General features: G+C 51.0%; 1 protein-coding gene across 1 annotated transcript; it reads left to right on the forward strand.

The window, feature by feature from the left end:
• The first annotated feature begins 33 nt into the window (after nucleotides 1–33).
• Nucleotides 34–12790, forward strand: LOC128723827 (serine-rich adhesin for platelets). Its single transcript, XM_053817593.1, has 7 exons — nucleotides 34–147; nucleotides 3017–3329; nucleotides 3411–3597; nucleotides 3660–5310; nucleotides 5365–11659; nucleotides 11717–12665; nucleotides 12729–12790. The coding sequence occupies exons 2-7, from the start codon at nucleotides 3018–3020 to the stop codon at nucleotides 12788–12790; spliced, it is 9456 nt and encodes a 3151-aa protein (XP_053673568.1). The 5' UTR covers nucleotides 34–147; nucleotide 3017.
• Nucleotides 12791–14398: the final 1608 nt, after the last annotated feature.

Consider the following 14398-nt stretch of genomic DNA (forward strand, 5'->3'; position numbering starts at 1 on the left):
GCCCGTAAGGTAGTGAAATATGTTTATTTGGCACCTGGCGATCGTGTTTTCGTTATTGTTTGGCGGCAATTGAGCGTGTAAAGTGGATATTTGTCGTCGCAAAAAGTGTGTCACCCTCGGCTTCTCGGCTGAGCAAGGCTCAAATGGGTAAGAAAGAGCGGACGGGGCACAAAATGCTCGGCCGCGGGTTTTTTTGAGTGGAATAGATTGCGGTGGCAAGGTTTTTAGTGAAGTGCGTATCCGGGGCTGTGTGTGAACGGTATTTGGGTACAACGCTGCCCGACTTCCGACGGCGTTAGCGTTCCGTGGGTCTCCAGGGGAGGGCCCCCCAAATGCAGCAGCAGCGAGTGATTCGGGCAAACCGTGCGTGCAGTACACGTGGGTGGCGGGTGCGTACGTGAGCTTGGTGGAGAGTGGCGGTGAAGTAGCAAAAAATGCTTATTCGTATGTGACACTATGGTAGAAAATTTGGCCTTCCTCTGAGTGGATGTTAGATTGTGCCGTGCTGGCGGTAATCCCCTGTGAAATTCTACATTTTTCGGCTACAGCGCATCATCCTGAAGCTATGCAATCCGTCGGCCTCGTTCCTGGTGAAATCTAGTGATCTTTTTTGGACAAGCATCCGATTTAGTTGTCCGCGAGCGCCGTACCTTCATCGCACATTGGGCCCGACAGTAATTTCGCGCGTGCTGTTTGTCGCGTATTCCGGGAACTGAACATGCGCGTTGGTGACACATGTTGTCAACGTTCGCTCGATTAGTTTACGATTAGTTGGATAATTAGTTGAACAAAATAATTAATTGTTCTGGTACCTGGATTAAAAGTTTGACCACGAGGATGTGCGTTTATACCCAGTGTCTTGGTTCGAGCTTTGTTTCTATCTCTTTCCGTCTCGCATCGAAAATCCGACGTTTTGGTCCTAATTTCACGAGCCCCCGATCACACGCACACATTCCCACGCACTTGTTCTCTCTCTCTCACTCTCTTTGTTTTCTTGAACACTCTCACACATGCTTGAAACGCTTACGTTTCAGTCAGAAACGCTTCGTTTCGTCTAATATTGCAATTTTAATAGACTTTTCTCGGTTCTTGTTTCGAACGTAGCATGCAAATAAATGCACTAAACGTTGTTTTGGCAATTGTTTAATGTGAAATATAATAAATTTTGAAATATGAAACGCTAACGATGCTATCTTCTCGTCCAATGCCTTTCAAGAGCTGTAAAGAGAGCGAAAGCGAGAAAGAGAGAAGACAATTTGTTGGCCTTCGGTTGTCGCAGCAGTCTAGTGAAGTGCACGCTGTTTCGGTCACTCTCACGCTAGTGGTATCAATTCACCGTCCTTGTCATAGTTTAAAATCAAAATGGCTGCTTCTCATAGACCGTCCAAGTTTTTGCATCATGTTAAAAAAGAGTTATGTTATTTTAGATGATAGTATTTAACAGATGAGGTAAAAAATGCGTTTTGATAAGATGCCGTGTAGAGCAGCGTTTTGACGCTCCATTATTCTAGGTTACATAATTGTGTTGGCGCGAGTCCCATGTTGCGGATGCATAGAATTCGGTGAAGAGAGGCAAGCGCAGGGTTTATAAACACCATGAAAAATTTGGCTTTGGAGCTAGTTGAGGCACGGGGGGTCTAGAGTTGGTTTGATTTTTTGTACGTTTGTTTGAAAAGCTTGTTCAAATCGAATAGCAATGTTAAATCGCTCCGTTGGTGCTTTTAGCTACAACTTGTTCAGCTTAGGGCGAGCATTGTAACCAATATATGTATATTCGTGATACCGAAGGAGCGCCACCGCGGCAACCGTGGGTTTTCTTAGTTTTCCGCCTGTGTCTTTCTCTGCTGGCCTACCAGACCGGTTTCGAGAGAAGAAACGTCAAGCAACTCTGCCCTGTGTGTCGGAAGCATAAATTAAGCATAACTAGTTTTCCGTGTAGGGGCATCTTTGGTGACTTTTCAGTCAGTGCGTGTGGTGCTTGGTGGAAAAGCTAAGAACATGTGCAAAAGTATGTAATTTTCCTCACTGTAAGCAATTCCCGCCTTTGGAAAAGATAGAGCAAAACTATCGGGCCGATATGCGCACGCCTATCCTTGATAAGAGCGCATGAAATGGAAAGAGCGAAAGAGACAGCGAAAGGAGCGAGAGAGAGCAGCGTGGTACGGGCAGTGAGAGCGAGTGCAATCGTACAAAGTGTGAGCATGAGTCCGAATTTCTAAACCTGTGTATAATTGAACTGTTGATGGTGTGATATAAAAAGAAGAAGAAGCAGAAGAAACATAACCACGATTTGTTTACGATCAATAGCAGGATTGCACGATTATGTTTTGATTTAGTGCATCTCGCATCATTAACCGCCGCTGATGCTTCTCTCCCACACACATTGTTCCGGTCTGATCGGAAACATTACATGTACTTAATGAAAGCGAGAACGCTTTATGTGCCTTAAATCACGCGTTGTAATGTTCATCCTCCCACCTTCGGAGCATTATTGAATGACATGTTATTGATACGCTGGTGCAACAGGTTGCCCTGGTTTATTGGTTGGTATTTTCGCAAACCCCGGTGAACGTAATGATGTTGTAAAAAGTGTCTAAAAGTTAATAGTACCGATAGTTTGTAGTATGCTCTGTAGCCTTACCAGCATTGGCTTCTTGTGGAACGGTGGCTTGGCGGGAGCGTCGTTATTAGCAGGCGGCCATGTGGTATCAGCAGTTCACACTATGTCAAAGGCCGTAGTGTCACGAGGAGTTTCGTTTTGAATAATCATTGGCCCCGCGGTCTGCCGTATCTGTTTTGGGTGCGAAGCGATAGCGACCACAATCGAGAAGCACACGTTGGTAAATGCTATCCTGCCAATGGTCGTTTCAGTTAATGTTTTATGGTTTTCTGAAAAAAAAATGTATAAGGTTTTTTTCTCTGTCAACTGACGTCAGGAAAATCTTATTATTATGTGAGCATGTGAGGCAAGTCGCGCTATATTGTTGAATTTTGGGCTCTTACAATCTCCCAACAGAATGGCGGCCGACAGTGACGGTGATCAACAGAAACGGACAAACAGTAGTAGCAAGCGTAGAAATGTTGGTAGCGATGGCAACCGAGGAAGCTGCAGTCGAAACAGTGGTGGTGCCAGTGACAAATGTACTATTGGCGACAGCACCAGCACTAGCACCTTGAAGGCGGTTGTCATCTGCGAAGGAAACCTGCACGATCCCGATTTCCCGGCGCGACTCGAAAGCCTGGTCGAAAGTCTCTCGACGCTGGTGGAGGAAGAAAAGAACGACGATGGCAAAGAGAACCAGGATGCCGGCAGGCTCACGGTTGACAAGGTACGCGGATTGGCATGAGAAACATTCCACCCGTACTAAAATAGTATTTTTTTAATGGTAATGTCTTGTTTTTTTTTGTAGGTGGAACCGTGGAACAGCGTGCGAGTTACCCTTTCGATACCGAAGGAAGCTGCCGTTCGATTGCGGCGGCTCGCCGCCGAAGGTAACAGTGCACTACGTGCCCTCGGTATTCTATCCGTGCAGCTGGAAGGAGAAACGGTTCTTTCCCTGCGATTAGCGGGACAACAGGAGATCGTACTGCGGACAGGTCTGTATCAAGCTCGGGGTCATCCTTCCAGGACGATTAGCTAATCTCTTTGTATCTCGTAGATAACTCTTCCGCCGAAGGAACAAGTGCAGGCAGCAGTGGTGGACACGGTGGCCTGGGTGAACTGGCCAGAGTGCTTTCCCAGCAACAGCAGCACCAGCAGCATGCGAATTTACAGCAACAACCACAGCCACCCCATCCGTTGGGCGTACAGCAGCAACCTCAAAGTATGTTCTCCCAGCAAGTACCTCCATCGCACCAACAACAGCCGCAGCAGCAGCAACACCTGCTTCATCTGCAACAACAGCATCACCTTCAGTTGCAGCAGCAGCAGCAACAGATTCTGCACGGCACGGCAGTTGATGGCAATGCCGTCCCCAGTACCTCGAAGGTCGTCCACTCGAACCTTCCGAAGCCTCTCAGCAATGGTCCACTACCGATGGAGGTTGGGGTCAGTGGCGGTGCTGGTGTGTTCAAATCACCGAACACGATCTGCCCGATGGATGGGAAGGTTCCCGCTCATGTGCCAAATGTGGTCGACGCCTGCGAGTACCCTTTCGAGAGCATGACCCAGGCGAGGGTGATACAGCGGCGCGAAAATACCCTTGGATTGGGCGGCAATGGTGCACCGGCGGTCGGTGCTTCGATGCCGATGGTGACGGGTGTCGGCGTTGGTACGGCGAAACCATCAAATGGTCCGTTTATAGCACCCGCAGGCGCCGGAGGAGTACCACCACCGCCACCATATCAAACCGCAGTAAGCGGCGGTACCGTCGTTGCCAAGGAGACCCTAGGCCCTCCGGGTGCAGGTGTCGGTTCACCGGTTGCCGTCCAACCGGGCACTGCAAGTGGCATTACTGTTGCCGGCAACAATGTGGCCATGTCCAGCCCACTGTTAGTGAATTTGCTGCAAAATGAAAACAACCAGCAACAAACACTCGCACCCCAGCAACAGCAGCAACAGCAGCTATTGCGAGGAGTAGGACAACCTATTCTTAAGCAGGAGCTACTAGCCGCCGTTGGTAACGGAGGTGGTGCGGGTGGTGCTGGCTTAGTGAAGGGAGGGATCATTCCAAACGTTCCACAAACGGTCGTCGTTGGTGGCAGCCCAGTGCAAAGCGTGAGTGACAATGATCCGAGTGCGCAAGGTGTCGGTGGTATCAAAAGTGGCAGCGTGGTGAACCATCAAGTAGTGAGCTTGAACCAGCAGCACCAGCATCTAGTGCATCACCCAGTGATTGGAGGCGCACCCGCGATGGCCACATCCATGGTTTCGCCAAGAACAACTGCTGTGTCGGCCGTTGCCCAACAGCAACAGCAGCAGCAGTTGACGTTAGTGAATAGTAGTAGTCCATTGCGTGGGTCCCCAGCGGCGGCGGGTGTGCCGAGTGCGGTGCTCAGTGGCGGTAGTGTGAATAGTAGTAGCAATCTGACTCCAATGACAGCAGCAACAACAAACATCAGTAATGACAGTAACAGTAACAATCAGAGTGTGTTGAACGTGTCGCCTTCTTCTCTAGTAACTCCACCATTGTCAGTGCCTTCAAATAGCAACAACAGTAGCAGCAATGCCACCTCCACCATGAACACCATTAAAATGCAAAGATACAGCCTCGTTTCCGGTTCTCCCGTAGCTGGCGGACCAGCGGCAGGCGGTACACTAGCAGTGGGGATGGGCCCAGCCGTAAGATCTCCACAGCAACAGCAGCAGGCGTTGCTTCAGCAACAGCTGCAGCAGCATCAACAAATTGCGCAACCCAGTAGTAGCGGTGGCGGTATGGTGGTAACCACCAGCAATCGAGCACCTGTGATGGGACCGACGCCTGGTCATCCTCAGGCATTGCGGACGCCCCAACCTGCGGCAACGTTTCAGCTGCAAGAGCAGCTGCAATTGCAGCAGCCACAACATTCCCAACATTTGAATCGTGTCTCGGTTCAACAGCAGCAATCGTTGCCTTTGCAGCAGCAGCAACTACCTTTTCGACAGCCAAATCCAATGCCGTTGCCGTCCCAGCAGCAGCAGCAGCAACAACAGCCGGGACAGCAGGGTAGTGGTTTCAATCAGCGGTGGCCATCGTTACCGATGGACTCGGCTACCAAGTCTGGCTATCAGGAGTTTGCCCGCTTCCAAATGCAATATAACCTTAGTCAACAACAGCTAAACAAGCCTTCTACGACTTTGGGGCAGCAGCAGCAACAACAGCAACACCAACTAGATGGTGTCTCGGCTACGCCCGTAACCGGCTCGTCCACCGTCGGTGCTGATCCGCTCGAGCTGGGCAACTGCTTGGTGGATCTACCGGATCTAGCGAAGAACGATTTGGATTCGCTGTTGCCGAGCGATTTGGATAGCCCATTTCTCGACACGAAGCTGGACGATCTGGACGATTTCGATCTTATGGACCAGCAGCAACACAATCACCCTCTTCTTGCCGGATCGTCCTTGCAGCATCCGGGTGATATTTCGGCAGTTCCGGGCACTCTGCTGGGGGGTGCGTCTAGTAGCGCTTCGAGTGTGACGGGATCCAGCACGACGTCGGCAGTGTCAGCAGGAAACACTAGCTCCAGAGATGATGCCCAAGCGAGAGAGCGCCGGTGGAAGGCACAAATTCTTATCAACCCCCTCACTGGGGAACTGGAAGAGACGCAAGTGGAAGAAAGCATTGAAGAAACGGAAGACTCTAGTACCGCCAAAACAAGTGGCGTTGTGGGCAGGCAAGGAAAGCTCACCGTAGCCCGGGGAAACGATTTTCCACCGGAGGTACCGAACTCGCTATACTCGGATGACGATACTACGGGGAGTGCTGGCGGGCTCTCTTCGGTAAAGTTCTTCTCCGACGCCAGTGATTCCGACAAACCATCGCCCTCTGGATTGGTAACGTTTACGGCCGGATCCACCGGATCGCTGGCAGGCAGTGGTATCGATTCAACCTATGCCACACCCAACGCCCCGTCCACATCGTCCGCACTGGTGAGCGGAGGAAAATCGGGAAAGATAAAAAAGGAGCGCGCGAAACCGGTCAAGGGCAAAGACAAACTAAAAGCAGCCTCACCGGTGTCCGCGAAAGAGAAACCAAAAGAAAAATCTAAAACATCTCTGAAGACGGTGGTCAGGCAGAAGGCAAAAGTGCTTTCCACCTCCGTGCTACTGGTCGACGGGACAGGATCCGGCGATTCCCCGAGCAAAAACGGTGGAACTGAGCTCAAGCTTCGGCTGAAGTTGGAAAAGACGGATGCAATCACGCTGGCGGTGCCGACGAGAGCCAGCACCGTTGGTGGCAGTGGTGTGTCCGGAGTTGGAGCAGCTAGCGTTCTGTCTGTATCTTCCTCTTCGCAGGAAGGATCACTGATGGTGCGGCCGAATGTCGTAGATTCACTACAGGCACCCGTCGATGGAACAGCGTTAATGACTTCACTACAGCTTAATCCCATTTCCCAACCGCACCAGTCAGCGTTAGCATCGCTTACCGTCGCCAATTCCGGCAGTGGTACCGGTTTCGTTAGTAATACTAGCAATTTACCCACTGTATCAGCCTCACAAGCCACCGCCACTGGGAATACACACATTAGCAGTAGCAGCAGCAGCAGCAGCAGCAGCAGCAACAGCAGCACAAACAGTAGCACTACGAGTAGCAACAGTGTGGGTGTGCATTTTCCTGCGACCGGCGAGGAGCTGCGAGTACCTCCGTTGCACATTAGCCTGCGCGGGAAGAACTCTGTGGTCATAAAGAATTCCCGCAAAGATCGCAAGAAAAGTCAAAGCGGAGGCGAAGAGGACAGTAGCGATGGTGGCGGGGTGGTGAAACGGCCCACCACCAACAAGCGCAACTCCATCGACATCAGCGGTTCGTTTTCTTCCGCCATCCCCGTGACGACGGCTTCATCGTCGATATCGTCACCATCAGGATATCATAACCACATCGGAACCGTCACGGCATCACCGAAGCCAGCAGCTTCCGAACTGAAGGCTAGTGAGCAAGGGATCGATGTTTTACCGGTGTCGCAAAAACGATCCGCGTCCGAAGCGATGGGCAGCAGCGGGAATCAAACTGCCGCCGGCGCATCTGGGGCTGGCTTCAGCCCGAACGGGTACGTATGCCCGGAGAAGAAGCGCAGGCTCAGCAATGGCGGCAGTAGTGTCAGCTTGAATTCCGTTGCCGCTTCCAACACCGATAGCATCCTGGCGATGACGACGGCCGTGACGACTGGTGTGCAGGAGATTAATGACATCTATGAGTCGATCATTACGACGAGTGCCAGCGGACCGATCGGTTCGACCAATGTGGGTACGGTTCCCGCGTCCAATTTGCTGCAAACGGCTGCAAAAAACTCCAAGAGCTCCGGTGCGAACAATGCTAGTGCCAGTGGTGGCAACAACAACAACACTATCAACAACAATAATAATAATATCAACAATAATGGCGGAAGCTACGGTAAGAGTCATAAAAACCTCGTCAAAGCATCCGAAGATGACGATGCAACGGTCCTTTCGAATCCGGTGGCCGGTTCTTCGCCTGCTTCGATAGCGGACGAAAATGGTAGCGGAAAAGGTACGGCTGCAGGCGTATCATCGCCGTCACCGTTGCAGGTATCTTCCGACATGCCAACAACCATAGTCACCTCCGCCTCCGACAGCGTCACCTCCACATCAACGACACCAGCATCTACCTCAAGCGAGAAATCTTCCCTGATAGTCGAAGGTGATCAGCAAGCACAGGAGCAGCAGGAGCAACAGCAGCTAGCTAATAGTAATAACACCACCACCACCACCGTACATCACGATCTTCAGCATCACCACCATCACCAGGATCAGTTGCAGGAGCACCATAGTAAAAACCGACCACCGGAGCAGCTGCTTGCGGATGCACCAGCCGACGAGCGAGAAAAGACTGTGACCGACGATGCGGACCTGGACAAAGCGTCTACGACGAGTGGCACACCAACGACCGGAAAAAGCATTGGCGGCTCCATATCGGGTTCTCCTTCCTCACCTGTGACCGCTAGTCCCGGTTCGACCGGCGGTGGTGTAGCTGGAGTGCAGGGGAGCGGCGCAATGGGAGGGACCGCCGGTGGCGGGGCTGTCGGCGGTGTGGCAGGAGTGAATCATCATCTGCTCGGGCACTCGAATGTCCGAGGTTCACCAGGATCTCAGGCGCAAGGCGAGGACAGCGGTATCGAGTCGATGGATGCACTGTCGGAGAAAAGTCCCCACCAGCTGTCGTCGCACAGCCCACAAGGATTGCACAGTGGTGGCGTAACGGGTGGCCATGCAGGGAATGGCGGAAGTAGCGTGAGCAGCAATAGTAGCACCAGCAGCGGGTGCATAACCAGTAGTACAAACAGCAGCAGCAATGAAGAAAAACAGATGCCTTCTTCGGTGGGTAGTCCGCAGTGCAATGAGCAGCTGCACAGCTGTGATGGAAATGGCAGCGGGGAGGTCATGGGCGGTATTGATGATCCGGAAGCTGGGCTGATCGAGCGGGAGGCGCAAAAGGACCTCACCGGTACGCCACCGTTAGACGCGAGCATGGAGGATTATCGCAATATAGAGGCTGCGTTGGCGAAGATGGAAGGGCTGAACGAGCTCTCGACAATCGTTGGGTGCGGTGGTGCTGACGTTAAACTGAACGGAGATCATTCGATCCTGCTGAAGGAGGAGGAGGAAGAGGACAAGCTGCTCGATCACAACAGCCACGACACGCTGAGCAATATGGAGCAAACGAATCTGAGTAAAATCCTAGACATGGATATGGACGTAGTTCAGCGTGAGGGAAATATTATCAGCACCGCGACCGTCCTCGAAAACGTGGCGAATTTGGCTTCGAAACAGTCACCCGGCAAGACGGAAATTCAATCCTCCCGTCTTAGCGATGATTATGAGAAGATGGAGCAAAAGCATCAACAGCAAGCGGAGCAACAAAACCTGCAACCGCAGCAGCAGCAGCAGCAGCAGCAGCAATCAGATGTAGTTGTTAAAACCCGGATCACCGATAAGCGAGAGGAATGCGTCAAGGGTACTGGAGGCAAAAACAAGACACTTGCCAAAGCGCCCCACGACGATGATATCGAATCGCATCAGCAACATCACCAGCATTTGTCCGTCGGTGCTTCTCAACCAAAGCCGGTGCTGGATGTGGACGGAAAGCACATTGCGACGGAAGTTGTAGGCAATAACAATCACGCGGAAGTGGATTGCAACAAGTTGTTGGTGGTAACTGCACCTGCGGACACAATGCCGAAAGCTTCGGACAGTAGCGATGGCGACAAATCGGTCCCACTGCTGCTGACCGACGAATGCTGTATCAATAAAAAAAGTAATCCTAGTGTGAAAAGCGAATGTGATAGTAAGGTAATGATGTTAGTGGAGGAAAAACAACTCTTAGTTAAGTCTGATCCCGACGAGGCTATCGTTAGTAGTTTAAAGAAGAGTTTAAGAAAATCTTCTGAAGAACGGCAGTCAGTTACTCTCGTCGCCATAGGCACCACACAAGCACCATCTGCCGCTGCTGTTGCTGCTGATGCTGCTGTTGCTGTTAAACAGGAGTCGCCACAACCGCCAACGCTTGCAGCCGTGCCTGTCGCGATTGGAATTGAGCTGAAGGCGGAACCCAAGAGCCCTGAGCGCACGGAAACTCTGTTAGAGCTGAAACCGCGCCATGAGCAGCCTCCGTTGTACAGTTACTCCAGTGAAAAGGCTCGCGAGCGGCGCACGGCAGCTGCGGCCAGCGATGGCATTCAACCTGGGAACAGCATTTCCGCGTCTGCAGGTACCACCGGTGGTGGACGGTTACGCCGAAATTCTTCGCTGACATCCGCAACCGAGGACTGTGAAAGCAATCGTTCGTCTGATTCGGAACAGGCACCACCGTCGTCCTCTTCAAGTAGTCCAGCTGTGGCTGCTAGTGGAACATCGTCGAGCAAAAAGGCTGCATTGGTCAACAGCAGCAGTAGCCACAGCAGCGAAGAACAGGATAATACCTCTAGCGTATCATGTGCTGCGATTGAAAATCATCAACCCCTTCCGTTAGCTTCCGAAGCAACACCGAACAAGGGCACCGATGGTCAATTGCAATCAGAGCAGCAAGATAAGGCAATGTTGACTCAGCTCTCCATCGAGATTCCATCGCACTCGGACAACGGGGAGCATCGTATAAGGACACGTGCATCGAGCAAATTGGAAAGCCCGCTGGAACTTCCTCCCCGCAAAAGTCCGTCTGCGTCGGTGTGTGGTCACGATTCGCAAAATACTTCAGCTGCGGTGGGTTCCGCCGGAGGGAACAACAATGGAATCACCACCGGGAGTACATCAACGCTCAAAAGTGGCAGTGCATTGACGCCTGCCGGTTCTACAAAGCAGAACGCGTCATCAGGATCAGGCTCAAACGTTGGTGGCAGTGTGGCCGTGGGCACTAGTAGCGGTGGTACCGATCGCCAAAGTCCAAAATCAGCTGCATTGCCTACGAGACCTGCGGCAAACAAGCGGAAACGGCAGGGATCGGAAAGCTCTAGCCAGTCTGGTATTAGCGAAGATCTTCCTACACGTGCCAAGAAGGCTCGCAAGACGACAGGAGCCGCAACGGTGTTGGATGCGAGCGCGAATACGACAGATTCGCCGAGGGTAACACCCCGCAGATCCTTGGATAATACTCTCGTTAAGGGGCGGGTTTCGCGAAAAATGGCCAATGCAGCAGCAGCAGCAGCAGCCGCGGCCGCCGCTGCGGTAGCAACATCAACTGTTACGATTGTGGCGGATTCTTCTGACAGCGACGAACCATTGATCGAGATCGCGGGTAAAGCTCGAAATTCTAAACTAACCTCCAAATCCAGCTCAACTTCTACCACTAGCAATGTTACTACTTCTTCTACCATACCAACTACTACCGCTACTTCTACTATTACTACTTCTGCTCTCGCCTTTACTACTATTACCACGACCATCAATACTATTCGCATCAACACGAACAACAACCAAACTTCAACCACAAATTCTACTTCATCTCCCTCAACCTCGTACAAAACCTTAGCAGCAGCAGCTTCGAGCGAAAAAAATGCCATCTCTCATGTACCATCGAACGCGACCGCGAACTGCAGCAACCAGGCAAATGTCCTTGCAAACGAGAGTGCATCACAAGCACCAACGGTCACATCGGCATTGGCGAAAACGAACATAGCGCTGAACTCATCGGTTTCCGGCGGAATTGAAAAAGAAAAGTCACTACGCAACCTACACAGCAAAAGTGTGTCCCTGGGCTCTGGGAACACCAAGCAAGGCACGAGCGTCAATGCAGTGCCATCGTCTTCCATAGCATCATCGGATCAGACCGGACCCATCGCTGTCATCGGTTCAACAGGGGAGCCTTCGTCCACCGGAACATCCATCGCCGGTACAAGCAATTGTACCGCCAACAGCAGCAATGCTAGCCCCGGAAGTAGCACTGCAGGATCCATGGGGGTCAACACCGGGAGTACTGTAGGCGGTGGTCAAAAACAAGCTACCAGCACCGCCGTGTCGTCCGCGGGGACTACATCGGTAGTAACTACGGTAGCATCGGATGAAAAAATAAGCACACGCCGCAGCGTGCGCATGACCTCATCGACTCTGTCCACGGCAGCGATGAACAACAAGGCTAAAGCTGCAGCGAATGCTTTGCTGCTCCAGAACGCCTCGGCAACGGTCGGGTCCTTGCATGGTGACAGTAACCATCACGGGAATGCTACCTTGCATGGCAACGCAACCGTGAATGATGCTGCTGCAACCGGTACTACCGGTGCTGTCACTGTTGGTCTTGTGGGTGGCAATGGCGGAGGCGGTGGTATTACCGGTACGAATGCCGTTCCCGCTGGTGGACTGAATTCCTCCGGTGGAGCTAATGGTAATCACAGCAACAAAACGGCAAACCACGTTAATCATCAGCATTCGCACGTGGGACCCGGTTTGAAGGGCACCGCGTCGTCCGGCAGTGTAGACAGCAAATTATCCGTCCCGGGAAGCGCTAGCGCGCCATCCACGGCCCAAAACATCGAGATTAGCAATGTGACGGAGTTGCGTCGTAAAACAAGAAGTGCAGGTATGTGAACATTACGCTCAGGTTTATTGCAACATTCGTCTAATCTGGTGAACCCCATTACAGCCGGATTGGAGGTGACCGTCACTGAGGGACGCCGAAGAAGGATATCCCGTGACAGCAAGTGACCAACAGTTTGTGCCTCGGCCGAGAGCGACGAAGACAGCAGCTATCGGCGTAGGCTCGAACATACAATTGATTCTCGTTTCTACAACTGTGTTGAAGCGCTCAGTGTTGAACCCCATCAGCGTGCCCCGAGTATGGATAGCCGTGTTGGATCGTCGGTTACAACGGAACAACCGCATGTTCCTGTTTTGTATGCGGACGACGGAGACATCCCTCATCATACGGATGGCGTAGAGGTAAAGCGTACAATGGAATTGGCCGTTTTGTGCGATGCCGAACCTAGAACTAACAATGGGATTTGGTGTGCCAACCAGAACCTCCACGGTACTGTTGATAAGTCTCAACAGACTGGTGTGCTAGATGCGGAAAATAAGTTAGTCGAGATGCCAGAAACCAACAATTGCATCGTTTCCTCTAACAACGCGGTATCGATGCAGACCTCGGTGGCAATGTGTGCTACTGTTGGTGCCTTGGAGGAGATTGGTACAGGTGAGCAAGTATCGTCCTCCGTGGTGAAGGAAACCGGTGGCAACGAGGATGACGATTCGTATGCTAGTGAAATCATCCTTACGACCAACAGTGACTGCAGCCTAGATGAATTTGTGTCGTCGGATGACGATAGTAATTTGGAGATATCGGTGGTGACCATCTCACTGTACTAAAATGTTGCATGTTTGGTGGCGATATATGGGGGACAGCACAATCACTTCATACGATAACGATTATGTATGCGCATCAGGGTGGTCGAGAGGAATGCAGGTGAGATCGTTAGAAAGGAACGTGATTGTCGAAACGTTACTACTTTGACTACCAACGTATCTAGTTTATCCTGATTGAATTCCACTTTTTTCAACGCTCTTTTATGGGGAGTTTTCTTTCTCCGTCTTTTTTCTGTATATCTTCTTTTGCACTGTACACTCTCGTACGTTATGTATATATTCGAGTCTTATATACTACGAAATTAATTGAACTTTAAGATTCGTCACTCGTATCTCCTCTCCTCCCCACCCCTTGTGTAGTAGTTTCACTACGAGTACTTTCGCGATGCTGGTCTCTGTTGGGCTTGCAGAATGTGATGTTATCATTTTTATCAGGGAAAAAAATGAAGAAGCACCAGCAGGCAGACAGAGAGGAAATCGAAGCAACAATACCTTCACAAAATCGACAAAAACCTTTGGCTAATCTTTAAACAGCAGTATAATGCACATAGAAATGCTGCTGTTGAAAAAAAGTGTCTTATTAATAACAGTTAGGGATAGGGAAGGGAAATCGAGCTGCTTAGTGAAGGCAAATAAAGAACCAAGAAAAAGTACGAAAACAAATATTAACACGTAGAGAAAAAATTGTCGTTTTTCGTTTTTCCCTACTCTGCAAGGAGACGATAGAGACGATCTAAAAACATACATTCGTTAATGTTAAGTGGGACGGAGCGAGAGGATGACGTTTTAGTCAGTGCTGGGATGCAATGGAAACAAATATGAACGAACAATTCATAAATAGTACCTCTACTCTACTGAACAAGACACATACACACAAACACATGCGCATCTACACACACATTAGAATGAGATCAAGAGCGCTAAACGCAAAAGAGCCCAAACTTATTTTGG

Source organism: Anopheles nili, chromosome 3, assembly GCF_943737925.1.
Source record: "Anopheles nili chromosome 3, idAnoNiliSN_F5_01, whole genome shotgun sequence".
Taxonomy (NCBI): domain Eukaryota; kingdom Metazoa; phylum Arthropoda; class Insecta; order Diptera; family Culicidae; genus Anopheles; species Anopheles nili.